This window comes from Lissotriton helveticus, chromosome 8 (assembly GCF_964261635.1).
Source record: "Lissotriton helveticus chromosome 8, aLisHel1.1, whole genome shotgun sequence".
Taxonomy (NCBI): domain Eukaryota; kingdom Metazoa; phylum Chordata; class Amphibia; order Caudata; family Salamandridae; genus Lissotriton; species Lissotriton helveticus.
The window spans coordinates 1,526,032,803-1,526,059,917 of NC_136069.1; the positions used below are offsets into that span (position 1 = coordinate 1,526,032,803).

A 27,115-nucleotide genomic window follows, 5' to 3' on the forward strand; every position below is an offset into this window, starting at 1 on the left:
GCAAAAGCTCTCAGACTTCTTTGCAAAAGCTGAAATGTAATTGCATATCCCAAATATCTTTTATCCACCAATAGGATATGATTCCATTTACCATGATTTGTTCATGAAGACCTGAAGTCCGGAACATTGTCAACATGTGAACTGAATCCAGGAAACACTCTGTAGCCCCCCCCCCCGACCCCCCCATTAATTTGTTAAACTGTAGGATAATGAATGTCAACAGTTTGAGCCTCAGTCTTGACCTGCAGCATTTCCCAAACTTAGAAGAAATTAGGCAATGTTCCTCTTTTTAAAGCCAAACAAATTCTATCATAGTGGAACAGTCTTAAATGTCAAGCTTTATTGTAGAGATGAGGATGGGAATGCTATTGATAGAGCGCACAGATCACCCGGCCAATAATTTCACCATCCACGTATCGGGCCCATATGCTTCTCAATCTATCATATACATTAATCGGGTGACCTTACACTCTACTACCAGTAACCCTGGTTCCTTTCCTATTTATTTCTCGTGTACCCGACTTACCAATCCACCGTTACGGGTACCTATGACCACAATGGACCAGGGAGCTAGCTGTGAAAGAAAGGCAGACAACCAAATACCAACATTTATATTTCTTTATATTCATAAATGACCACAAACTCAGGAAGTTTTAAAGGTTTTATCTAGAATTCAGATTCAGAAAGCATACAGTTTATAACTAATAAGCAATCAATAATCAAGATAACAAAGAGCACATATCCATATAGAAAATATATCAGGGCAACCATTTATGAGTCTAATAGAAGATAAAAACAAGAAACATGCTAGTCAAACTTTCAGGGATTAAAATGTAAGATTGAATAACTAGAATTTCACTACTGGGTAATAATTCAAAGTTGAATAAGAGTTTGGAAAAATCCTATACATCTATAGGAAGGGTAGAGAAATGGAACACGCTATAGTTCTAGGAACCTTACTTCAGTCAACTCAAAAAGGGAAAATTATAAACCACATCTATTTTCATGAACGGTATGAAGAGTTGTACTTAAAGGAAGGGTAACATAGGAACACGCTAGGAAAATAGCAATAACGTATGAGCTTTCATTCAGTAGCTTTGCGAAAGCATGGAAAATCAACATATGCAAGAGTATGTCTTTATTAAAGCAAAAGACAGAAAATAGAAGGTGCAGTATAGAGTTTCAGCACTATATATTTACCTAGAATGGTGTGAAGACCAACCCTGGCCACGGATCAGTCAAGGACAGGAAAAACCCCAAGGAAGGACAGTCATCATTGGGACAGCAGGTGCAGAATGGACACCCCAGGACAGGACAGGAAACCCAGATTAGGTTCAGGACAGGACCACCAAGGAACGACCAGCACCCGCAGTTTGGAAGCAACGCCTGCGCTCCACCCTCTCTGCAGCTATCGGTCAGAACCCCGATTGGGTTTGCGAACTCCCCAGCAAAGTGCTTCGCCAGCACTTAAGGTTTAGTAAAACCTCTTGAGTCTATGGATATTTCGGACAGAGTGCTCCGCAGCGCTCTGTATCAGTCACCTATTGAGTGCGTTGGGTCAGTGACAGGTCAGCTATTCGGACAAGTCGGATAATTTCTCTAGTTAAACCTAGGCTAGTTATACTGTTTTCGGGTCAGTGTACCACCCCCCAAATGTTGCAAGTGTCAGAATCCCCAATTTCGATTGGTCCCCAAGTAGGATAGGTCAACACACCAATCACATTTTACTTCTACAAGCTCACATTTACATAGTCTGGGACCGCCTAGTGAATTTGGGGTTCCCATGACAGGCTCTACAGAATACGATGGAAATATTACAAATGTATCTTTTGCAGTACAGAACAGCTCCATCCTGCTGGGTCGCAGGTCACTTTCTCAGGAGCATCTTGACTGTGGCTGCCAGCTGGCTGTGTTCCACTGTTCAAGGTTGTCTTCCCTCTGCCAGGGTGACATGCGCAGTAGGGATTTTCAAGATGGGGTTTTCTTCCCTCCCAGGCCCGTGAGATGTGACACATGAAAAGTAAGCGAAAACAAATTAGAATACAAGAAATAAATGAATACACTGTATACCATGAATAGCTACTCTATACCCCTTTACTTAAAATATACTATTGCGTGAGAGTTTTAATGCAAACAGACAATAACATAAAACATTTGCGCAAGCTTCACCATATGAGGACACAGACAGCCATCTTAAAAGCAAGTGCGCAAGCGCAAAAGTTTCCCACCAGAACTGTAAGTACGTCACGTCACGTGAGTGTGACTAACGCATGCGCAGAAAGAAAAACCCGCCAAGCAGCGGCCATTTTAGATACAAACGTTATTGAGTTAGTAAACACATATGCAAGCGTCTCTAGGACACCCCAATGTCAGAATAAAGGGAAATTAGTAATACAAACAGGTTGAATTACATTGTTATAAGTTATTCGAGGTTCATGAATCTAAGCAAGTCGCGTAATATGCGAATCCTTGCTCCATCAATCCCCTCTTTGATGATATTTACTATCATCACAAACTAATGGAATCAGATACCAACTTTTTCACACTTTGTTCATTTCAATCTCTTCCAACATTCGATTCAGTTTTTCCTTAACTTCTTTGTTAGGGTGAGAATTTTTCACCCTTTTGTAAATCTGATTATTCAGTTCCTCTAATTCAAGTGCATCCACACTCCTTTTCACATCTCTCTTATTCACAGTGTACTTCTTTTGGTGTTTGCGACATTTGCAACAGACAAATATGAGGAATATGATGAAACCTATTACTCCAATTGGCATCAGTACCTTAAACAGGAAACTTTTACCTACATTAGAAAACCAATGACCTACATTGGAAAGACCATCAGTAAGTCTCTTCCAGGCACTGTCAACCTCCAGTGGTTTGAGTTCCTTTTCCAAATTTGTAATGTTCCTTACATACCTTTTGATTTGTACACTTTTGTCCGGTATGTAAGTGCAACAATGTTGCGCTTTCAACATCCGGCAGACTCCGCCCTCTTTTGCTAATAAGGTGTCAAGAGCAAGTCTGTTCTGCAAAACCATAGATCTGATCGCAACCATTTCGGTATTGACCAACAGAAATCCATGAGCTGTGTCAGTAGACAACAGATCCACTATTGTTGACAATTTGCAAATTCTGTGTGTGTTCAGAACCACTCCCACTCCAGGTATCAGTGCACTAAAGATACTACCCATTATTTCCCCTACGCTTTCCCTTTTACTACGCACTAAGCCATTAGTGTTTTCACTGCTTCCAGCAATTTCATTCACATGGTATATTTTCGGGAAGACAATGCCAAAGTAGCAGCTTCCATACCAGTGATCCGGCAATTTGAAATAAGCCTTGTTTCCACATATATAATAAATTCCGGGAAACACAGGTTCTGACCCATTTTTGAAACCCCAACCTCCAATTACCTTGTAATTGTGTTCACATTGACTGGAACCAATGAAAATGTTATTATAATAACTAGTCCTTTCGCGGTGAAGACAAAGCTTCCCTTTTCTCTCGAAATCCAGCAACAAAGCAGGACCAGCCCCACCATTTGAGGTGCTTTCCATGTTTTCAGCCCACTTAGGAGTTTTCTGTCTTTTATCATTTGCCTTTCTTTGGAAACTTTCCCTTCTTTTCTCTGCCATGTTTAGAAATATTTTTTCTTGTTCATGCAATGAGCAGGTCAAGTTAGCTCTGTGTGCTTCACCTAAATCTATAGTACCTATAGTTGGAAAGTATTCTCCCATATAACGTGTCACGTCACTTTTTGTATGTACAGGGTTCAGATTTCCTCGTATAGCAAGTTCAGAAAATATCACGTCTGAGTTAGAATAGTAGTACTGTAACGGTCCTCTTTTGTAAAATAAGCTAGCTAAAATACTACAGGAAATACCATATGTTAGTGGCAAATGATGATATGTCATGCCTTCAGCTACAGAAGTAGGTAGCTTCATGCATACGTAACAATCCTCTATCTCCATAGTTTCTACGTAATGCACTAAAAGATTAGCGAATACATTTAAATGCGTTTTGTTTCTGACTCCATGATAATGCAGTCTTTCCTCATCTGATGCTTCGAAGTCCGGTTTTGTTTGTCTGAGGCTAAGTGTTTTCTCACGTCTTTCTACTCTTCGTGTTGTCAGTTATTCAGTGTCCTTTGTCACAGTCGGTGTAGGGTCAATATTAGTATTTTTGCTCACCATATAAGGAATACAAACTGTTAGTCCTATCCATAGTATTAATACTATAGCTACATTACATATACATACTTTGCAGCATGTTTTACAACAATTACGTCTAGGCCTTCCATTCACATTTGAATCAGACATTTTTCCTCAGAAGAAGTTCTCAACCCCTCTTTGTAACTTTGCGCAGGTAGCTTACACGGAGCAACTTCAGGTTGGTTCGTCTTCTTCGGCAGACTGATCAGCTGTCTGTTCTTCGTCACTTTCGTCAGTTATATCAAGATCCTCAAATTCCTCCAACGCCAAATAAGTCCATTCAGGATCTTGATATTTTTCGTTCAGTCTTTTTATTCGGTCACTCCTTCGTTTGGAGCTCTCTCCGGTTTGCTTTGCTATACGGGTACTTTGTCTTCTTTGCTCAAGTTTCTCTTCCACTGTTTTTAGTCTCAGTCTCAGTCTCTTAATAAATCTAGGTTCAGTATGTTTCTTTTTCTTGAGTCTTTTAGCTGGCACTGTGGTTTGGCTTTCTTCTAATACTCTTTTATTCTCACTGATATGTGGCACTTCTGCTTCCGCTTCTTCTCTTCCAGTCTGACTAATCCCAGGTCTTATATCTGTTTCTTCTGCCTGGTTACTAAGCTGGCCTTGTTCAGGTGTATACTGGACTTGACTTTTGGGCGTTTCAATTTCTGTGTCCTGAACACGTTCGTCTAATTCTATCTGATCCTGTTCAAGCACTTCGAACCCTTGATTTTCTTCTGCTTGAACTTTTGCACTAGTTCCCGTCTGTCCCTTTTCAATTTCAGGAGTTTGTGGAGGTGTGTCGATCACTTGTTCTGTCCCTATCCAATCTTCTTCTCCTTCAGATATTACATGGATTTCGATAATCTGATTGTCTTCTCCTATTCCTGTCTCGTCCTCACTATTCCACTCTCTGCCTGCGTATGTTTGACTTCTTGTTCTGATTGGGTCGTCAGTCAGGTCGATTATGGGTATCCACTCATCTTGACTTGTGCTCGGTTGTTCTTCATCAGCTACTCCGGAACCTACGTCTGGAGACTCCTTAGCTGGGCAACCTTCAGCGTCAGTCTTCTTTTCGTCTCTTATTACCTTTTTGGTATGGCTGGCATGGATCCACTTCGGGACGCCGGCACACTTCACCGCTGTCGTGGTCACCAGTATCACTTGGCGTTGTTTTCCCCACTTCGGTGCAAGGCAATTTGAACGAGTATGCTTCTTGAGTACAACCCAGTCGCCTGGAACCAATTTATGGACTGGAGTTGTTGGACTGGCGACGGTGTCTTCCCCAATCTGGCGAGAGATAGAACGCACTTGGTCACCCAGTTGCTTGCAGTACTCAAGTACCAAATCATCAGAAATGCTTATCAGTTTGTATCCTGGTACCCATGCTTGTCTCATCACTCTTCCCATTAGGATCTCATGGGGAATCAGGCCTGTATTTCGGTCTGGAATACTTCGGATTCCCATCAGAACAAGAGGTAAAGCCTCTATCCAGTTCATGCCCGTAGATTCACACATCTTCCCTAATCTTGACTTGATAGTGCCATTTACTTGTTCCACCACTCCAGAAGCTTCTGGACGATATGCACAGTGCAGCTTTTGTGTAATCTTGAATGCTTTACAGAGCTGATCGATACCTCATTCTGGAAATGCCCACCTCTATCTGATTCAATTGTGACTGGAACCCCGTACCTAGGTATTAGCTCTCGCAGTAACAATTTGGCTACAGTCATGGCGTCATTCTTTTTGGCTGGGTAAGCTTCCACCCATTTTGAAAACAGGCAGACAATGACAAGGACGTATCTCATTCCTTTACAAAGGGGCAACTGAATGAAGTCTACCTGTAATCTTACAAAGGGACCTCCCGACTTCCCAATTTTTCCCATTTCAACTACTGTTCCTTTTCCAGCGTTGAACTGCTGACATGTTAAGCACCTCTGGCAGAGTGACTCTGCTACCTTCCTGAACTTCAGGTTGTACCATGTTTGTTGGAAAACCCGAACCATGGCATCCCTGCCAATATGTGCATCTCCATGCATCAATCTGGCCATAGAAGCAAGCAAGCGTCTAGGCAACACAGGCATACTGTCAGGGCCCACAATGATACCATCCTCACTTCTCTGTCGACAACCAAGCTTTCTCCATTTTTCCTTTTCCTTTGATGGTGCAGCATACTGCCAATCTCTCAATTCCTCCCATGTAGGCACTTCCTCAAACACCATAAGTTGGCAGCTGTTTCCATATCCTCCCAATTTAATGTTTACAGACATTGGATTTCTGGCACAATGTTGGGCCACTTCGTCGGCATATTGATTTCCTACTGTCACATGATCAGTGCCAGATTTGTGAGCAGCACACTTGACCACTGCCAATTCTTTTGGTAACTGGATTGCATCCAGTAATTCTTGTACAACTTTTCCATTTCTAATAGGAGTACCTGAAGAAGTCAGGAACTCTCTCTGTAGCCACAATTGGCCGAAGTCATGCACAACCCCATAACAGTATTGACTGTCAGTATATACTGTTATTCTTCAGTTTTTCCCAATTTTACAGGCCCTTGTTAATGCAATCAATTCGGATACTTGTGCAGACTTCACTCCAAATAAACAAGATGCTTCTATAGTGCGTTTTACCGTGACTACAGCATAAGCAGCACTTAGACCTACAAGTTCGTGTCTCAGACATGAGCCATCCACAAACAGCTCGCTATCTTCTACTGGTAGGGGCACTTCTTTGATGTCTGGGCGTGGTTTAGTACTGAATTCTGTCAGGTCAATGCAATCGTGCTCGACCTCTCCCTTTGCTTCTGCAATTATTGAGTCTGGTAATAAGGTAGCTGGATTCAGTATGTTACACCGAGTAATGACCACATTGGCAGCACCTACAAGAATTCTCTCGTACTTAGTCAGCCGACTAGGTGTGAGATACTGAGTTTTAGTTCTTGTCAGCAAGATTACAACTGCATGTGGAACATACACAGTTACAGGATGTCCCATAATAATGGACTCACTTTGCTCAAGACTCGTGCACGTTGCAGCTACTGCTTTTAGACATCCAGGCAATCCAGCAGCTACTGGATCCAAAGTGGCAGAAAAATATGCCACTGGACGTCTAGTCAAACCATGGGCTTGGGTTAAGACTGACAATGCACAATTGTCTCGTGTGTCACAGAACAATGAAAATTCCTTAGAATAGTCAGGCATGCCTAAAGCAGGGGCTGTACACAAACATTCTCATAATTTAGTAAATGCTGTCAGGCTCTCCTCGTCCCACTCCACTGGGTCCTTTGCTCCTTTCTTTGTCATTTTGATCAGAGGTTTGGCTAGGACTGCACATCCCACAATCCACTGCCTGCAGTAACCTACAACTCCAAGGAACATTCTGACTTCTTTTTGAGTATTGGGCAACTGCATATTTCGAATTATCCTGATTCTTTCTGAAGTAACCTTTCTGATACCTTTCTCTATCTGGTGCCCCAGATATTTTACTGACTTGGTACAGAATTGCAGTTTGTCAGGTGATACTTTATGTCCTCCTTCACCTAAGTGGTTCAGTAAGGCAATGGTGTCAACAACACAATCTTTCTGACTTTTAGACGCGACCAAGAGGTCGTCTATATATTGCACCAAAACTGATTTCCCAGGTAAGACTAAAGACTCAAGGCATTTTTTTAAAATCTGATTAAAGATTGAGGGGCTTTCTGTGTACCCCTGGGGGACGCGATTCCAAACGAACACGTGACTGTCGAAAGCAAATGAGAAAAAAAATTTGCTGTCTGGATGCAATGGGATCGAAAAGAATGCATGACATAGGTCAATCACAGTGAACCATTCCGCATCCCAGGGAATTTGGTACAGGATCACTGCTGGGTTCGGAACAATAGGGCAGCAGGGAATAACAATTTTATTTACCTTTCTCAGGTCCTGTACTACCCTATACTTGCCACTAGGTTTCTTGATTCCAATTATGGGTGAATTACATGGGCTACTCATCACTTTTTGTATGATGTTGGCTTCTAGCAATCTTTTTATTTCAATGGCAACTCCTGCTCTAACTTCTGCACTCATTTTGTATGGCTTGGTATTGGGGTAAACTGCATTTTCTTTCATGGCTATTTTGATTGGATCTACATTTGCCATCAGGCCTACATCTTTTCCAGTAAAGTCCCATACTTCTGGTTTCACTGTCTTTTGGAGTTCTTCGGGTAAGTCTTGAATAGTCAATTGTTTAATTTCTGAGTCAGGTTTGATTAACATTAATTTGTATATTCCATCCTCGTCTGGGGTCTGAATTTCGACGCCCTTTGGTGTGCAAAAGATGGTACAGTTCATTTTACACAACAAATCACGTCCCAGTAAGTTGACTGGACTGGTATCACAAACTACAAATCTATGCATTTCTTTAAAGTTTCCTATTGTAATCTCCATGGGCTCAGTAACTGGGCTACTAATCAATTGATTAGATACACCCACTACTTGGATTGCTTCTCCCGAGAGGGATAGGTTAGGAACGTCTGCTGTTCTCACAGTAGAACGGGTAGCACCAGTGTCCAACAGAAAGGTGACATCATTGCCCTCAACCTTTCCTTCAATGTATGGCCCTGACTGGTCTACCGGCAAGGAGGTGCCAAGTACGCACTCCTCGTCCTCCCCTCTCAGGCCCCGTCAGTATTGATCGTCACAAAGAAAAGTATCATTCAATAAAAATTGCGAAGTTGCTGCATTTCTGTCCTCGTTTCCTCCCCAGATCTCTGTCATCACCCTGCGGTGTTTTTCCCTTGTAATTTGGTTTAGGTGCACGGGGCAACTGACTTGCCTTTACCTGTTGCTGGGTCTTTCTTGGCCTTTTATTCTGCGTCTGTGGATTTAAATCAGGGGTTTGAGGGTTATTATGCTGTGCATATGGACACTCGTCTCTCCAGTGCCCTATCTCTCCGCACTGGTGACAGGGACATTTCTTTTTGGCTTCCTCTCGACTCATTTTCACTCTGGGCTTCCCTCCTCCCCCAGAACCTTGATTTTGAGAATTTGTATTCAGTTTACCTAATTGTTTTTCCTGCTGTTCCGCTAGTTTTACTTGTGCCCACATAACCTTTTCCTTCAGGGCCTTTCGCTTGTCTGCCATCTCGTCTTCGCAATACTTTGCGTATCGCAAGACTTCGTCTATTTTCTTAGACTGCCAACAGATTTTATTGTCTTTGATCCACTGACAAATTTCGGGTCTTAAACCGTTTACAAACCTGTAAATGAAGTGGGTCATATCCTTCATCTCGATGTTATCGATACCACTGTACTTTTTAAACACCTGTAACAGTCTTTCATAAAAGGAATGCACAGTCTCATCTCTTTCCTGTGTAGTTCTATCTATTCTGGTCCAATCACTTTCCTTTGCAGGCACCTTTCCCTTTAAGTGTAACATCACTTGCTGGTATTTTTTCATTACCTCATCAGAAGGTGCTCCTGAAACAGGATCCCTCGGGTATTCCTCACTAGGCCAACCAATGGCAATTTTACATTCTGTCCACAAATCTACGGGAACAACTATGTCGAAAAACCCATCCAGGTCTTTCCACAGGCATTTTTGTACCTTTACAAACCTTTCCACTTGCCTGTACAATTCCACAGGCTTTTCTCGCAATTTTGGAAAGTCATTTGTAAAGGACACAATATCCTGTCTCGACCATGGAACGTACACATACTTCCCACCTGGCACTTCTCGCATGGGGTATAACTGTTCTGGCTTGTCTGCTTCCCTTAAAGCAAACTCAGAAGTCGTCTGTTTGGACCATACCTCTTCCTTTTTCTTTGCCCACCTGGCTTTCCACTTGTCTACATCTCCCCATTTTTGCAATACGGTCAACAATTCTTTGATCTGAACCTTCTTTCCGGAAACATTCATATTATCTAGATCCTTATCTGAGAAATCTGCTCTATAGGGTTTTTGCAATGGCTTTGATTTTGAAATATCTATTCCCATACTAGCTGCAGTATCTGTTAATTTCTCATGGAGCACTTTAGTATTACGGGTAAGACTCTTGCAGATAAACAGCAGCTCTTCCTCAGAATAGGTATTTAATCTATCTAACCCTACATTTCCGGACGTCAGTTCTTCCATTTCAATTCTCAATTTGTAAATATCTAAGGGTTTTGACTGAGGAGTCTGTTTCTCTAATTCTCGACTCCATCTCTCAATCTCTTCAGGAGTTACCAATGTGACACTTTTTGTACCTGAAGTTGATTCCATTTGAATCTCTCTCGTATTGAAAGGATTATGTCTCTTCTGCAGACTCCTTCCTGAGTTCCTAATTGGCAAATCCATTAAAGAAGCTTCAGATTCACATTCACTCGTCTGATCATCTACAATTAAGGGCTCTTTTCGGGGCTGTACTACAGTTGGGGTAATAATTGGGGCTTGCGGACTCACTTGTCTATCCCCATACAAAGGGACAACGGGTCCAATAGTTACTGGGATTGTCAAGGCTTCGGGGCTTGTATTTAACTGGGAGAGTTTCTGAATTATTTCGGTTCTCTGTTTGGCTAGAGCCTCTCGCTCTTTTTCCTGCAGCATTCGTTCCAAGCTTATTTCAGGTACTATTTGCGGGCTTAATGTTGAGGCAGTTGGATGCGTCATACTAGGTCCTTCACCATAATTAGGTTTCGGGTTCAGGCTTCCTGTGTTTAAGGATCTCGGTCCTTCCTCATAAGGAGGTCTTGGACAAAAGTCTCTCTCACCTGAATATCTTGATTCTTCACTAAATGGAGGTCTTAGACAGGTGTCTCTGGCACCTATGGGTCCTAGGCCTTCATTATAAGGAGGTATTTGACAACTGTCTCTTACGTTTACAGATCTATTTCCTTCCTGACACAGGGCTCGTTGGAAAGTATCCCCTACACTAGAGGATCTGGGTCCTTCATTATAAGGAGGCGGACTTGTCATCTAATAAATCATCATCCGAATCCCCATGGGACACCCAATGTTTGCACTTTTCTGTCTTTTTCTCTCCCGCCGGACCACCCGTTGGCATCATTGGAAACAGTCCTTCTACAATCATATTCTGTCTCCACTGTTTCATCTTTTTATCTCGGGTTTCTTGTTTTAATTTCGGATAACATTTTGTTAATCCTTTGTCTAATCGGGGCTTGTCTCTCTCAAAAGCCTCAATCTCCCATTCCTCCAATGCTTCGTACTGCGTTAATCTAGGTCTGGGATGTAAATCATTCATTCGGGTTTTCAAATTAAATAAAATTCTGCCATTAAATGTTCCTTCTAACGGGAAAGCCAAAATTCCGTCATCTTTTGTGTATTCCGCCCAATTTTCCAACCATACACATGAGTGGTGCCCTTTATCAAACATCATGAACGATGCAGGAGTATTAGGTGGCGGTATGACAACACCTTCTCTAGTTTTGATAGGTTTGTCCTTTTTGAAATAATTCTTCACTTTATTTACAAGGGACAATTTTCTCTTATTTCCGTACATAATGCTGGTGTTATGCCCTTTCCACTGATCGTTTTCAAACCCTAAATGTCGTGGTTCAGGTCTAGTATTCGGTCTATACGTGTGCCACATACGACTTCTGCGAGCGACTTTGTTTACAAATCACTCCCAATCCAAATGCGGCTTTTATTTACGTGCAACCAATCAAATGCACGGGTTTAAATAATCTCGACCAATGGGTGCGTGGCCTTTTCGCGAGACAAGTTCTCACGCTTCGGCACTCACCCCTCCTTTACAATTCCAGCTCCGCTACACATCCGCTGTTTCGACCAATACCAGCGCGGCACAGAGTGACGTCAGAGCAGCTCCGCAACTGACTCCCTCCCTCACAAGGTAACGGAAACTAAATTTATTTCTTAAAGTGCAAGTGCTTTAGTTATTTAACAACGAAAACACATTCGCCACTGTACTCGAGTGTTCTAGAAAGGAAAGATACGTTTTACTGCAAGTAAACCTCTTCTGTCTACTTTTCATGCGCCACGGATAGATCTCTTCCGCATATCCTTCACTCAAGCATTAGAGAACATGCTACTCCTTTTGACTCATCCACTTCTTTTCGGGATATATACTAAGTCCAAAGTTTCACCAGCGAACCCCTTTAATATCACCCAAGCTTCGATGAACCTGCTACTCCTTCCGGTGTGACCCTTACTAGGTTTATATCACAATAGAAGTTTTTCCAGCGAACTCGTTGCTATCATTTATTCAAGCATATATTCAGAAAAAAAACCCTAATTAGTGCTTCCAGTTCTGCCTAACCTACACCAATTTTCCTAGAGTAAGTGATCTCACTACGGCGTGGATTCTTCTTACCACCCGCTATTTCAATTTCCCCGGGGATTCCAGACAAACATTAAACAACTACTAACGAGTGGGTTAATACATGTAACAGTATATCAGCAGAAAAAACTATTTAAAACATTTCATAATTTTCAAAGCAAAAACATTTCACGTGATCGATCAATTTATTATCAACAATATATTTATACTTTTAACAGCAAATCTTTATAGCAGCATCCGACCTACCTAGCTACCTTACCTATTCCTACCTAACTTTAACTAGTCCCTAACCATTTCCTCTGCTACCAGAAAATTACTGATAGAGCGCGCAGATCACCCGGCCAATAATTTCACCATCCACGTATCGGGCCCATATGATTCTCAATCTATCATATACATTAATCGGGTGACCTTACACTCTACTACCAGTAACCCTGGTTCCTTTCCTATTTATTTCTCGTGTACCCGACTTACCAATCCACCGTTACGGGTACCTATGACCACAATGGATCAGGGAGCTAGCTGTGAAAGAAAGGCAGACAACCAAATACCAACATTTATATTTCTTTATATTCGTAAATGACCACAAACTCAGGAAGGTTTAAAGGTTTTATCTAGAATTCAGATTCAGAAAGCATACAGTTTATAACTAATAAGCAATCAATAATCAAGATAACAAAGAGCACATATCCATATAGAAAATATATCAGGGCAACCATTTATGAGTCTAATAGAAGATAAAAACAAGAAACAGGCTAGTCAAACTTTCAGGGATGAAAATGTAAGATTGAATAACTAGAATTTCACTACTGGGTAATACTTCAAAGTTGAATAAGAGTTTGGAAAAATCCTATACATCTATAGGAAGGGTAGAGAAATGGAACACGCTATAGTTCTAGGAACCTTACTTCAGTCAACTCGAAAAAGGAAAATTATAAACCACATCTATTTTCATAAACGGTATGAAGAGTTGTACTTAAAGGAAGGGTAACATAGGAACACGCTAGGAAAATAGCAATAACGTATGAGCTTTCATTCAGTAGCTTTGCGAAAGCATGGAAAATCAACATATGCAAGAGTATGTCTTTATTAAAGCAAAAGACAGAAAATAGAAGGTGCAGTATAGAGTTTCAGCACTATATATTTACCTAGAATGGTGTGAAGACCAACCCTGGCCACGGATCAGTCAAGGACAGGAAAAACCCCAAGGAAGGACAGTCATCAATGGGACAGCAGGTGCAGAATGGACACCCCAGGACAGGACAGGAAACCCAGATTAGGATCAGGACAGGACCACCAAGGAACGACCAGCACCCGCAGTTTGGAAGCAACGCCTGCGCTCCACCCTCTCTGCAGCTATCGGCCAGAACCCCGATTGGGTTTGCGTACTCCCCAGCAAAGTGCTTCGCCAGCACTTAAGGTTTAGTAAAACCTCTTGAGTCTATGGATATTTCGGACAGAGTGCTCCGCAGCGCTCTGTATCAGTCACCTATTGAGTGCGTTGGGTCAGTGACAGGTCAGCTAGTCGGACAATTTCTCTAGTTAAACCTAGGCTAGTTATACTGTTTTCGGGTCAGTGTACCACCCCCCAAATGTTGCAAGTGTCAGAATCCCCAATTTCGATTGGTCCCCAAGTAGGATAGGTCAACACACCAATCACATTTTACTTCTACAAGCTCACATTTACATAGTCTGGGACCTCCTAGTGAATTTGGGGTTCCCATGACAGGCTCTACAGAATACAATGGAAATATTACAAATGTATCTTTTGCAGTACAGTCAGCTCCACCCTGCTGGGTCGCAGGTCACTTTCTCAGGAGCATCTTGACTGTGGCTGCCAGCTGGCTGTGTTCCACTGTTCAAGGTTGTCTTCCCTCTGCCAGGATGACATGCGCAGTAGGGATTTTCAAGATGGGGTTTTCTTCCCTCCCAGGCCCATGAGTTGTGACACATGAGAAGTAAGCGAAAACAAATTAGAATACAAGAAATAAATGAATACACTGTATACCATGAATAGCTACTCTATACCCCTTGACTTAAAATATACTATTGCATGGGGGTTTTAATGCAAACAGACAATAACATAAAACATTTGTGCACGCTTCACCATATGAGGACACAGTCAGCCATCTTAAAAGCAAGTGCGCAAGCGCAAAAGTTTCCCACCAGAACTGTAAGTACGTCACGTCACGTGAGTGTTACTAACGCATGCGCAGAAAGAAAAACCCGCCAAGCAGCGGCCATTTTAGATTGAGTTAGTAAACACATATGCAAGCGTCTCTAGGACACCCCAATGTCAGAATAAAGGGAAATTAGTAATACAAACAGGTTGAATTACATTGTTATAAGTTATTCGAGGTTCATGAATCCAAGCAAGTCGCGTAATATGCGAATCCTTGCTCCATCACTATCACTTAACATTCTTTGAAGGAGCTATTGTTAAGATGGTTAATGAGAAAAGAAATCATGGTATTTGATCTAATCAATAAACCAGATGCCGGCTGGTGAGATGAAAATTTAGGGTAATTCAAACCAAGATGAGAAGATTGAAATGAATAATCCATTTGAGGGAGAAGGTGTGATAGCTCAAATTGACCTATCACAAGGATCTCCTCTTCTTCAACACTCACTAGTGCTAAATCTCAGATAGGGAAAATAACCCTGCCCCAGGGGAAAAGAACCATTAGTGCCTCCATAGTTTTAGTTAAGTTTATAGTTTATAAAGCAAATGTTCTTGTTTTTTATGTTAGTAACTTTTGAGGCATTCAACATATCTACACACAAAATGATATTCAATTGACCCATCTAACTCTATAACTTAATCCCTAAATTTGATGCAGATTGGTTCAAACATTTCTCTGGAAAAAATACTGTTTTTTGAGGGGGGCAAAGGATAGGCGAATTAAACTGCCACATAAATGTTTTCCCTCATCAGTAGTCCTTATCACTTAACGGATTACACCAAAGTTGGCTGCTGGCAAACAATTTTTCAGAACAAGTTTGTTTTTGTGTTATTGTGTAAATCTGCTTTGTAAGGGTTAATCTCTTGTTTATTTTACTGTTAAGATCTAAACACCCATGGGCTCAAATGCTGTTAAGATCTAAACTCCCATGGGCTCATTTATTTTTCCAGTATCCTGATTTGTTGGTGTCATGCAGGATCTGCGACATTGCAAACAAATGAGTATCCACTCGGCTGGGAGTGCCTGTCCTATTGGATGTGGTGTTCTCATTGGAGCGCCACTGAGAGCGACTTGATCCAATTCCCAGTTATATTTCTAGGGCTCTGTGGAACATCAACCACTTACCTTCTCCCCCCCACACACACACATATGGCCTCCCCCCACACACACATATAGTCCCTAAATTGAATAAGAACATGCTGCTTGGAGGTGAAAATTGCCTAATTCTCCCGCTGCGTCAGCAGATTGATCCTCCGAACTGGCATACGTTTTTACTGCTCTAGTGATTGTAATCGCTCATGATGTACAATGTATCTAAGGGCAGAGAGGGTCTCCAACAAGACCCCAGTTACGGTTCGCTATGGAACCATACTGCCTTCTGTTATGTTAAAATGTATTTATTAAGCGCGCGTACGCCCGTAGGATTCATGGCGCTGTCGGAAGAGAACATAACACAAAAATAATACTCTAGAAGTAAGCCTGTTTAAAAAGCCAAGTCTTAAAAGAATGTCTGAAGGTAAGGAGGTCCGGGCTCTGCCTTACAGGCAGTGGTAAGGAATTCCAAAAGGTGGCTGCAAGATGGTCGAAACAGCTGCCACCCAAGCATTTTTTCTTAAAAGTCAGAACAACTAAAAGAGATTTGTGCGCAGAACGAAGATTTAATGAAGGATTATACCTAGAAACGAGTTTCTTGATAAATTTTGGGCCTGTATTCTGTAAAGCTTTAAAGGTGATACATCCAGTTTTGAACGCAACCCTTTGCATTACAGGTAGCCAATATAGTCTTTCCAGACCAGGTCTAATAGGCTGCCATTTAGGTTGTTTACAAATCAGCCTGGCTGCTAGGTTTTGAACAAGTTGAAGTCTTTTCAACTGGCCTGCTGGAAGTCCCAGATAAAGACTGTTGGAAAAATCCAGTCGGGAAAGAACAAGGGCACATTAAAATGCTAAAGACCTCACAGATGACGTAAACATTGATATCATTGGTAAAATCAAGTTGCATATCAATACGACACACCCTTACATATTTGCTGCCACTGGTAAAAAAAGCCTTCTCTAAGTAATCTATGCGAGGGCATCTAGTTGCTGACAGTGCTACTGGAGTCTTACAACTGAATTTTAATGTCTGCCAGGGTACCAGTTATCTGTGACTTTAGCCTTTAGTCTTTGTGTTATCTCTGTGTAAACATCTGATTAGAATGTCAAGCTAATATCTGCAATTACTGTCTATAAAATATCTAGATTACTTGCTAGTGGCAGTACATATGTCCTTCCTATCTATATATTTGCTGTGAGAACCTGTGATTGTGTAATGCCCTACTTCACAGTCTCCCAGACTCCTCATTGGTCCCCGTAAGGGCTTCCTCCACACCACAGCATGTTTCATCAAGGACCTGAAGAAATCACCCGTGCACTGATGGAACTCCACAGGATCGCTTTGCTGACCTGCACCATCTTCAAAACCAGCTGCATCATCTACAGCGCCATCATGGCTGCCACTATTGCCGATCTGTCTGATAAGGTCACCTCCTCCAATGGCTCTCAGTAAACCTGCAGCCAGGAAACCATCAGACCATAGGCGAAGAAGTACAAAAACAAGGCAACAGGCCTTCACTCTCTGTGCCTCCAGCATCTGGAAAATATCAATCAAGACCACTCCCAATCTTGCTTCAGTTTAAGAAAAATCTAAAAGCACATTTCTTTTAAGAACATTACATCACAACTAAGTAAAAGTCTGCTCAGCTCTCAGAACCCAGCTACTTCTCAAATCACTGGTTGATTGGATCTTTTGGCTTATATCCTGTACAATGCTCTTCTGTCTTTTGGCTAGGTTTGTGCTATACAAATACCACATACAAACAGACATACTTCTGGGTGCAGAAGCGATACTCCAGTCTTTGATCTCCGTGCAATCTGTTTGACAATAACTGTCTAGTACAAAAAGGATAGTTCTCCAATACAATTGCAACCTTTCCTCTCTTTATAATCTATATCAAGGCCTCTACCTATTGAATGTGGTATTCCACTTTTTAGTATTAATGCAGTATTTATGAGATCATCTGTTTGCAGTCACGTTTACCCTGGTAAGCATCATGAGGATATATTTATCTGTAGTCTTAGTTGACTTTGCAGGATGCCTGTTGTCTGTCATTGGAACAGTGTCCTTTATCTACTATTCTCACTTTTACTTCGACATTTCACATTTACATGGCTGGGTACTGTATTCTGTGGAATGTATGTGAGGTCCTTTGTTGTTTGTTAGTTGCCAGTCATACTACAGCTCTTCTAATTTCATGGAACATAATATGGGATGCAGCATCAGGGATGTCAACACCAGTGGAGGCTCCTCCGCTAAGGCGAAGGTGCGTTGCCCCACTGCTCTTGGAGCAATGAAAAGGTGAAAAATAACACAATCATAACAAGGTTATAGCCTCATTCTTGGTTGCTGCGGGCTGGGTTAGGGCGGAGGGGGGCTAGTGGCTCAGGGTGGGAGGAGGAGTGGACTGTCAACACTAAGTGTGCATGACTGCTTGGCCGTTTTGGCCAGCCAAGCAGTCATGCGCACTTTGCATTTTCCCCACCAATCTGTGATGGACATCTTGGTGGGGAATATACACAGGCTCCCTGTCCCGATAGGAGCCACGGTGCTCAGGCCAATCACAATGCTACATTGCAGCGTTGTGATTGGCTCAGGCGAGCCTGTGTGCTGGGTGCCTCCTGCAGCTTCTTCCAGACTTAATCCAGGAAGAGCAGAAAAGCGGAGAAGAGACACCGCTGTTGGAAAAGGTGTTTTTTTGGTTTTTTATATTTTCACCCAACCCTGTGCCCTACCAGCCACTACTGGTCAACACTACTGCTGGCATAAGTGATATCATTGAAGTGATTTATGATGTCATCTGCAGCTGCTGGTTAGAGTTATGGTTGCACAACTGACCATATATTTGGATTAATTATAGGCTTTGGGTTGTACCAAGAAAACGCCTTTAACTGAAGTTTTTTAACTTAAGTATTTTGCTATAGTGCCGGCATTTTTGTTTGTATTGAAAAGCTGTTAACTACTGCACAGGTTTCACAAGGCACTTTGCTCAGTCCCCCCTCCTCAGTGCCCACTTGATTCATCCTGCAGCCGAGCACAGCAGCCGCTGGACATAGGATGTGGCTGTGGCAGATGTCTTACTCCTGGTATTGATACCCTAGTTGATCTTAGTTCATTACGTTGAAACCGTTGTTTTATTGTCTATTTTGTATGGGATTTGTGACCGCGTAGTACTGTTTCTGCTGGGTCCTCTGCAGTTGTAGGTATTATGATGGTAGTGACCCATTTCAACTTACATATGTGAAAAGAGCACACAGAGTAGCCCCCAGGTTGGTGTCTACCTGCTTGTTGTTGGTGGTGTTGCATTCCTATGTGAAGCTGGAAGAGAGACAGGGAGTTAGGAGAAGAAGGTACTTCATATGTTATCTGGGTTTTCATGGTTTATTGCTGGCCTTGAGTGCTCAACAGGAGAATGAAGACTAAATGAAGGAGGTAGGAGGGGGACTACTGAATTTGGGGCCAGATGAACAAAGCATTCTGATCCATTCGCAGAATGCTGTTACTGAATCACAATTTGTATTTGTGATTCAGTATTTGGAAGGAGCGTGTTTTGGGCATCCCTTCCAAATACCGAATCGGACCAACCGAATTCCTGCAGCAAAACAGTAGTACTTTACCACCATTTAAAAAGCGGTGGTAACCCATTTACAAATGGGAAGGGGGCCCTTTGAGACTCCTTCTCTTTTGAGAATGTTGAACAAATATTTTTTAAGAGCAGGAAGTCGTCTCAAGGACCACCGCCTGCGCTTAAAAAATTAAACTTAAACGTAAAATTTTTTCTTTTTAAATGCATCCCGTTTTCCTCTAAGGAAAACGGTCTGCTTTTGAAAAAAATAAAACAAATGCTTTATTTAAAAGCAATCACAGACATGGTGGTCTGCTGACCCCAACAGGCCACCATCCCTCTGATGGCAGCGAATCGAGGTAGGTCGCAAATTACGACCTACCTAATTATAATGCATGAGGGAGGTCTATTTGCGACCCACGGGGAATCTCTAATGAAACTCAAAAGAATTTCATACATTAAGAATAGCGATTTCCTAATTGCGATTCGCAGGAAATCGCAATTAGTAAATACTGTTCCTAACCTTCATACATCTGGCCCCTAGTGTTTCGATGGAAGGACAACAATAACTTGAATTTGTTTTCCTCTGTGGCGCCACCTACGTATCGCAGGTAGTGCATCTCATTGATATCAATGGGAAACCCTCAGTAAAAAATATCTGTTCTGGTTGGTTAGTCTATCAGAATAATTTGCCAGCATATTATATTAAGCAAGCCCCCTAGTTCCGGTAGTATCTCCATATAAGAAGTTAAGTTCTAACTGGGGGCCCTATATAAAGCACACAGTATTCTTTATAAAGGACCACACTATGCAACCCACATTCAAGTTTCTATTACCACCTCTTCAAAGAGCTTCTAGAAAAAATGTCAACCAATCATTGTCTCTTTGAAATCACAGTTCAGCTCCCTTGTGTCCGCTCCGACATGCCTCCAGGTTCTGCATCGACACCCACTGACGCAACAGAAACCAGCCGAGGATCAAAAGGCCATCCCTCACTGCACAAGGCACAGCCATGCTTCTGCCCACGAGGATCCTCCCCACTGATATGATTCAAGTGCATAATTGTCCTACATTAAAAGCATCCAGTGCTTTACAAAGAGTTTTCCAGCCAGTTGTTATCTATCTGCTTAACATTGTATTTGATGCATTTATGGCCTGGAAGCCATTTCCAGAATTACTGTTATGTGCTTCTGTTATTGTATCTTTTTGAGTTGTGTTGCCTCATCTCTTTTTTGTCTTCTTTGGCTGGCATGCAGGGCTTCTGGAACAGTTTATACTGCAATGGACATAGCTACAGGGCAGGAGGTAAGTGTGCCTTTGTAGCTATATTTGTGTATTTCAAATAGGTAGTTATTTTGGTTGAACTGATCACACAAAACATCCTCGACTCACACTCTTGGGTTCCAGATGGGAATCACCTAGTTTGCTGGAGATGCTCCTGTGCCTGTAAATCTAGACAGGACTCAAGAATCACACCAAATTGTATTGTAAGCCCTCACAGACCAGCCTAGGTGTCATGATGCATCGTGGGGCTCCCCACATTCATCAGAAATGGTTATAGTAATGAATGGGCTCCATGATTTTTGGGAGTACTTTCCATGGGGTACGGGATTCACTGTGAGAGATAAAAATCTCAGTCTCCTTCCCAAAGATATTCCTTTATTATAGGGTGACCAAAGAAGTGATAAAAACAGTTTAAGGAGGCATAGGATATTATTCCTCCGGCATCATATATATAGGTCGACATGTCTGAGTTGCAAATAAAGACACAGTCGGGCTCCCTGACTTTCTCTAGGACCAGAATCCCTAGATCTGTTTAGTTATCTCACTCATAAAGCACCCTGCAATCATATGATAATTATTCTTGAAATGAGTGCTAAATATACTCATGTTGTTATGTCGTTTTAAAGGAGTCCCTGAATTAGAGGAAGATGTGTCACAGTGAGGAACATAACATAACTTGTATTTGTAAAGCACATGTTCAACCAGGGGTATCTTGCAGCTGAATAATAGATGTTTATTGTTACCTAACTCAATGGTAATTATTTTATCGATCTGGACCTGCCGGGATTCGAACTTGTCACCATGAGGTCGAACACAGGCCTACACAGTGAAGGCATTGGCCCACTAAGCCACCAGACCTGGGTACGTGAGGGGAGCCTTGTAATCACCCTTGCATCAAAGGGCTCGCCCTGCTCGGTACCTATGCTGCTCTGTGTCCACGGAATGGCCAGCCCCCCCTCCCCCCCCGCCGCCCACCCCCCCATCCCCCAGCTCCCTAAAACTAGGCTGTTAATTTGATATATTACTTTGGTTTAGCCAGAAATGGTGAATCTACAGAAAGTGAGTTACCTGCAGGTCAAAGTTAGCCAATTATGACTATGTAAGCAGCTGCAAAATAATATGGAATAATATGGATTTCTGTGCATTAGGGCTGGATATTGCCTGGTGCCATGCTCTTTAAGCTAACAGTGGCTCAATCCTTTTTCCTGAAGACCTGACACAGCATCCCTTTTCCAGATCCATCTCGCATACTATATTGAACAAAGTAAAAATATATATTTTTCTACTACTAGTTCTTCAAATGTAACATAGAGTACAGTGATGTTTATAGGTATATTAAGGTAGATAAGGTAAGGCTAAGTTCAATTTACAATTCACATTGTTACCTCAAGCACATTAAAGGGCTAAAAGTGTAGGTGTCCTCTAGATCGCTCCATATATATGCTTAAGATTCTGCCCTTATTTCCTCAAGTTTAGACTGCAACAATCACATCAAGGAAGGTGCATCCCATATAGTTAAATTTCGTCACAATTTAGCCACATTTTTTAGGAATTGGGTCTCATACCTGCATACATCAGCTCTACTTGTTAATTCAAATGCCAGACTGACACAGTCCTTGTAGACAGCCAGCTGGCAATATTGACATTAATCCACCTAGATCTTGTGTAGGAGGCTTACCACCGCCACTCTTTACTGCTGCACCGCCTGATATTTTTACACAAAGTCACACATTCAGGTCCAACAACACCTTAAGACTGAATCACAAAATAACATGACAACAGTGCCATCTGTCTGGAAAAAATATTCATGATAAAAAATTTACTTGTTTTTCTACTTTGTAGGCACTGCATCTGTTTATCTGTAATTTGTCAAAAAGTTATTTTAGTAGCATTCTTTCATCCTGCTGTGGAGCACCCCAATCTAAGAGCTGAGCCCTTCATTGTGCTCCCCAGTGTAAAGAGTCAACATTAATATTTTGGGCGAGATCTGCCCTTATAAACTGTTTAAATATAATACAGGGCCACTGACTCTGCTTTACCTCTGTCTATAAAGCCACAGTTTAGGACTCATCTCCCTGCCCCATGGTTTACTGATTCTCTTAAACAAGAGACAAAATGCTGCAAAACCTTAGAAAGACATTGGAGGAAACACTATCTGTTTGATACTAAGTTGGAGTATTTGGGAGCATTAAAGAGAGATCATGCTCTTTGCAGATCGGCTCATGCAGGCTTCTTTATTGAGAAGATTTCTAGCTCCCATCGCTGCCAGAAAACTTTATTTAAGGTGGTCAGAAAACTTTCAGCCACCAGTGCATTCTTGCCCCCTCCCTCGCTCTCCCAACCTCAATGTGATGAACTAGCACTGTTCTTTTACAATAAAGTCAAGTCCATTCATGACCAACTTGCTGAGGATGCCCTCCAACAAGGGAATCTAATGTTTCGTGTTGGCCTATCGACAGGGTCCCCTCAATGTTCCTCCCAGGCTTCTGCGTCTGAGTATCCTTCACAGATTAGTTCATGGCCTCCTTTGGATTTGCCTTCCTTGAAGCTGTTACTGAGATCTATCAAGTCTGGATCACTTCTTGATCCTCTCCCCCCTTCTAATCTTAGTCTCTTGGGCGACACAGTCCTTTCTGTGATTCTTAATCTCCTTAATACTTCTTTAAGTACAGGTTTGGTACCCCAGGGGTGGAAACATGCACTCCTCCTTCCTCTACTAAAAAAGGATGGTCTTGACCCTCTTTATTGGTCTAATTTCCTTCCTATTTCTCTGTTGCTTGTGTTTTCTACAATTTTGGAACAACACATTAATACTCTACTTTCTTCTTTTGTCACTGCTTGCAATTTGCTCTCAGTCTGGCTTTAGACCTGGCCATAGTCCCGAGTCTGCTCTTTTCGGGGTTACTGAGCACCTCAGGCTACAGCTTGACTCCGGAGGTACTTCCACCCTCATCCTGCTGAATTTGAGCGTGGCTTCCGATACGGTTTCTCATTCCATTCTGATAGACCGTCTCGAAGCCTCTGTCATTATGGGTCTGGCTCTAAGGTGGTTGATCTTTTTTTTAAAAGACTGTACCATTCAGGTCTTCTTGAACTAAGTGAGATCGAACACTTTAGCTTTAACCTCCGGGGTTCTTCAGGGTTCTGTCTTGAGCCCTTTACTTTTTAATATATATGTTCACCCCTTGGCCGACATTGCTGAGAAGTCAGGTCTGACTATTTTTTCCTATGCCGAAGATACCCAGATTGTATTCTCCCTCTCCGCCGCCCTGCACCTAGATCCTTCTCTGCTGCAGCTTGGCTTGAGGATTGTTTCCTCATGGCTGACCATTTACACTGAAGCTAAACAGCACCAAAACGGAGGTGCTTATTCTGGGTAATAACCCGGAGCTTTAGGTAATCAAACACTGGCCTGATATTCTGGGCCCTGTGCCTGCCTCTATCCCTAAAGTCAAAAACCTGGGTTTTATTATTGATAAAAAGCTCTCCCTTAAACCTCAGGTTTCCACAGTAGCCGCATGCTGCTTTGCTGCTCTTAGATGGATCAAACAAATCTTCTGCCTAATCCCACCGGCAGCTCAGAGAATGGTTGTGCAGGCTTTGGTGATATCCAGGCTGGACTACTGCAATGTACTGTACCTGGGTGCTGATACAGCTTCAATAGATTGGCTACAGGTCATTCAAAATGCTGCTGCTCGTCTTTTCCATCTTCCTAGATATGCCTCTGCGTCTCCTTAGCTCCACCAACTCCACTGGCTTAAAATCAATAAGCGCATTGAGTTCAAGGCCCTCTGTAATGTGGCCTTGCCCCTGCTTACATTCAAAGTCTGGTTGCATCTTATTTTCCGGCTCGACGGTTGAGATCTTCCAGCCTGTGGCTGTGTTCAGTTCCCAGATTTCGACTTGTCCGTATGAGGGGTCGTTCCTTTTCCTTTCTTGGCCCCAGGCTCTGGAATGCTCTTCCAATTGACCTTAGGAACTGTCATTCCCTGCTAGCCTTCCGTAAGAGCTTAAAGACACTGCTGTTTAGTGACTTGGTTTGATCTCTGTTTTTCCTTTGCCTGCTGTTTAAGTTGGTTTCTGCCTTCACATGTTGAGTGCCGGTAGACCCTGTTGGGTAGCTGCGCCCTTTATATGTGCATAAATAAATAACTAAATAAATATATTTTAATTAAATAAGCATTCATTTGTAATACCTTAGGAATCACAGCAGCACATTGTTTCAATGAAAGGCTGCCCTGTCAACAAAGAATACAACACCCGTATATCACTCCATATTCGTGCAAATGTGCATTTTAATCTGTGCGTCTCATGTTTATCCAACACATATTTCTCATGTGATTCTCTCATTTCATCCTTTTGCACGAATCACATTTGTATTTCCCCAAACTCACTAGGACTCTAGCAATAGTTTTTATGATTGCATGATATGTGTTTTGGAACTAGCATTCTGTTTATAATTAAACCAAAAAAAAACATGATAATGAAACCCTCATATTACTCCCAGAGGTATGCAAGCCCACTTGCTCTAAGTTCAATTTCGTGGTAGTTGAAACATGTTCCTGAAAAGTGTAAGAGGTATCAAAACTTTGATTTATGGGGTTATAGCCATGCAATATTTTCCTGGTTTCCACAGGACACAAAGTTACATACTTTGGGGGCTATTCATAAAGGTAACGCACACTTGCGAATTGTTTACACTTACTCTTTTGAGTAAAATTACTACTTTGGCCTATTCACAAAATTCGACTACAAAGTTACTCGAAAGTGTAGACTTGCATAGCTTCACACCCAGAAAATGCAGGTGGAGCCAAACTTACAAGCGTTACTACTGCCCAAAAAAGAAACTGTAAGTCCAGCACTGCACATTTCCAACCACTGATACTGCAACACTATTCCATAGAAATCAATGAAGATGGTAACTTAAAATAAAATCCCAATTATTTAAATAAGTTAAAATTATTAATACATAAAGCTTAATGTACAAAATATAAAAAATCATATTTATAATTGAATTTTAAAATATTTTTAATAAAACATAATGAAATTACTCGTAATTAATCCAGTAAAGCCCTTTTAATAATTATTAGAGCATAATAAATTATTTAAATTTACATTATCCTTATACTTTACCATATGGGTGAAGATTTCTCTATGCTAAAGTATAAGGAAAAGCAAAAAATAAAATAAAAATGAAGGACGGAAAGTTGAACGATGCAAACATTCACCACCCAGTTACAGACCTTAGTTTAATCCATTGTTTTTTTTTTTGTGCTCGCCATGCAACCCCAGTTTAAACCCAGCCATATGCAAATCAGTCTTGATCCTGCTCCTCATGGGGATAGTCCAGCCTGAACTGCCAAGCCAGTCCTCCTGGACTGGAAGCAAGCATCCTTGGACCAGTTTTGGAGTATCACTCCTCATCGGAGTGGGGAGTAGGGTCATATGGCTGGGTCCACACTGGAATGGCGAGCACAAAACGACGTACTTGGGCCCAGATCTCTGTACTGGGGGTTAATATTCGACATTGTTCAGCATTCTGTCCATCAACTGTTCTTTTGGCATTTGCCACCCCAAACAAAAGGGAAAAGAAAAAAAAATGTTTATTGAACTCTGGGGGGAAAAAACTTACAAATATTTTTATTGTTCAATATTGATTTAAATTAACGTTATGTATTTATTTTAAATTCAGAACAAAATAAATAATGCTACAACACTTTTCACTTCATTCAGATTTAAAAATTATATTAATTCAAATATTAACTTAAAATAAAATATTTTTTACTCATTTTAAATAAAAAATAAATTCCATAGGAGTGTGGGCTGATCGTAGGATCCTTTGGTGTGCTTGGAATGTGAGTCGGCTATTCAGGTATGCTGGTCCGGTGTTGTGGAGGGCTTTGTGTGTGTGGGTGAGAATCTTGAAGGTGATTCTTGCCTCGATGGGGAGCTAGTAGAGTGTGCGCAGGTGCTGGGTGATGTGGCAGTGTCGTGGCAGGTTGAGGACTAGTCTGGTGGCGGCGTACTGGATGTTTTTAAGTTTTCGGGTGAGGCTTTTGTTGATTCCAGCATAGAGTGTGTTGCCGTAGTCGAGTCTGCTGGTGTCGAGGGCGTGTGTGACGGTCTTTCTGTGTTCGAGGGGTATCCATTTGAAGGTCTTGCGTGGGAGACGGAGGGTGTGGAAGCAGGAGGATGCGACGGGGTTGATCTGTTAGTCCATTTTGACATCTGCGGAAACTCCACAGTCGGACATCTCTGCACAGAAAAAGATAGGACAGGCGGAGGCGTAACCTCTGCATGCAAGTTTGTGAAGAGCCTTTTGTAGTATGTTTAATGTAGTTCAAATTGTGGTTTGTGACTAGGCCCCTGCGAGTCTGAGCAGAACTGCTTTATAACACCAGTAGCTCTGGTCTTGTGACCATTGTTCGACAACTCTGAAACAGAGTAGAGTAGGTGGAAGTGACTTCTCACACTCAAAAGTCCTGATCATGCCTATCTCATGACTCACTC

At 41.9% G+C, this 27,115-nt stretch overlaps 1 protein-coding gene across 1 annotated transcript in view; it reads left to right on the plus strand.

Annotated features, from left to right (window-relative positions):
* PAK1 (p21 (RAC1) activated kinase 1) overlaps positions 1 to 27,115 on the plus strand; it is a 406,732-nt gene that overhangs the window by 311,545 nt on the left and 68,072 nt on the right. The window contains exon 10 of the mRNA XM_078658509.1: positions 20,578 to 20,626. Within this exon, the coding sequence (XP_078514635.1) occupies positions 20,578 to 20,626 (49 nt within the window). The remainder of the gene's footprint in view (positions 1 to 20,577; positions 20,627 to 27,115) is intronic.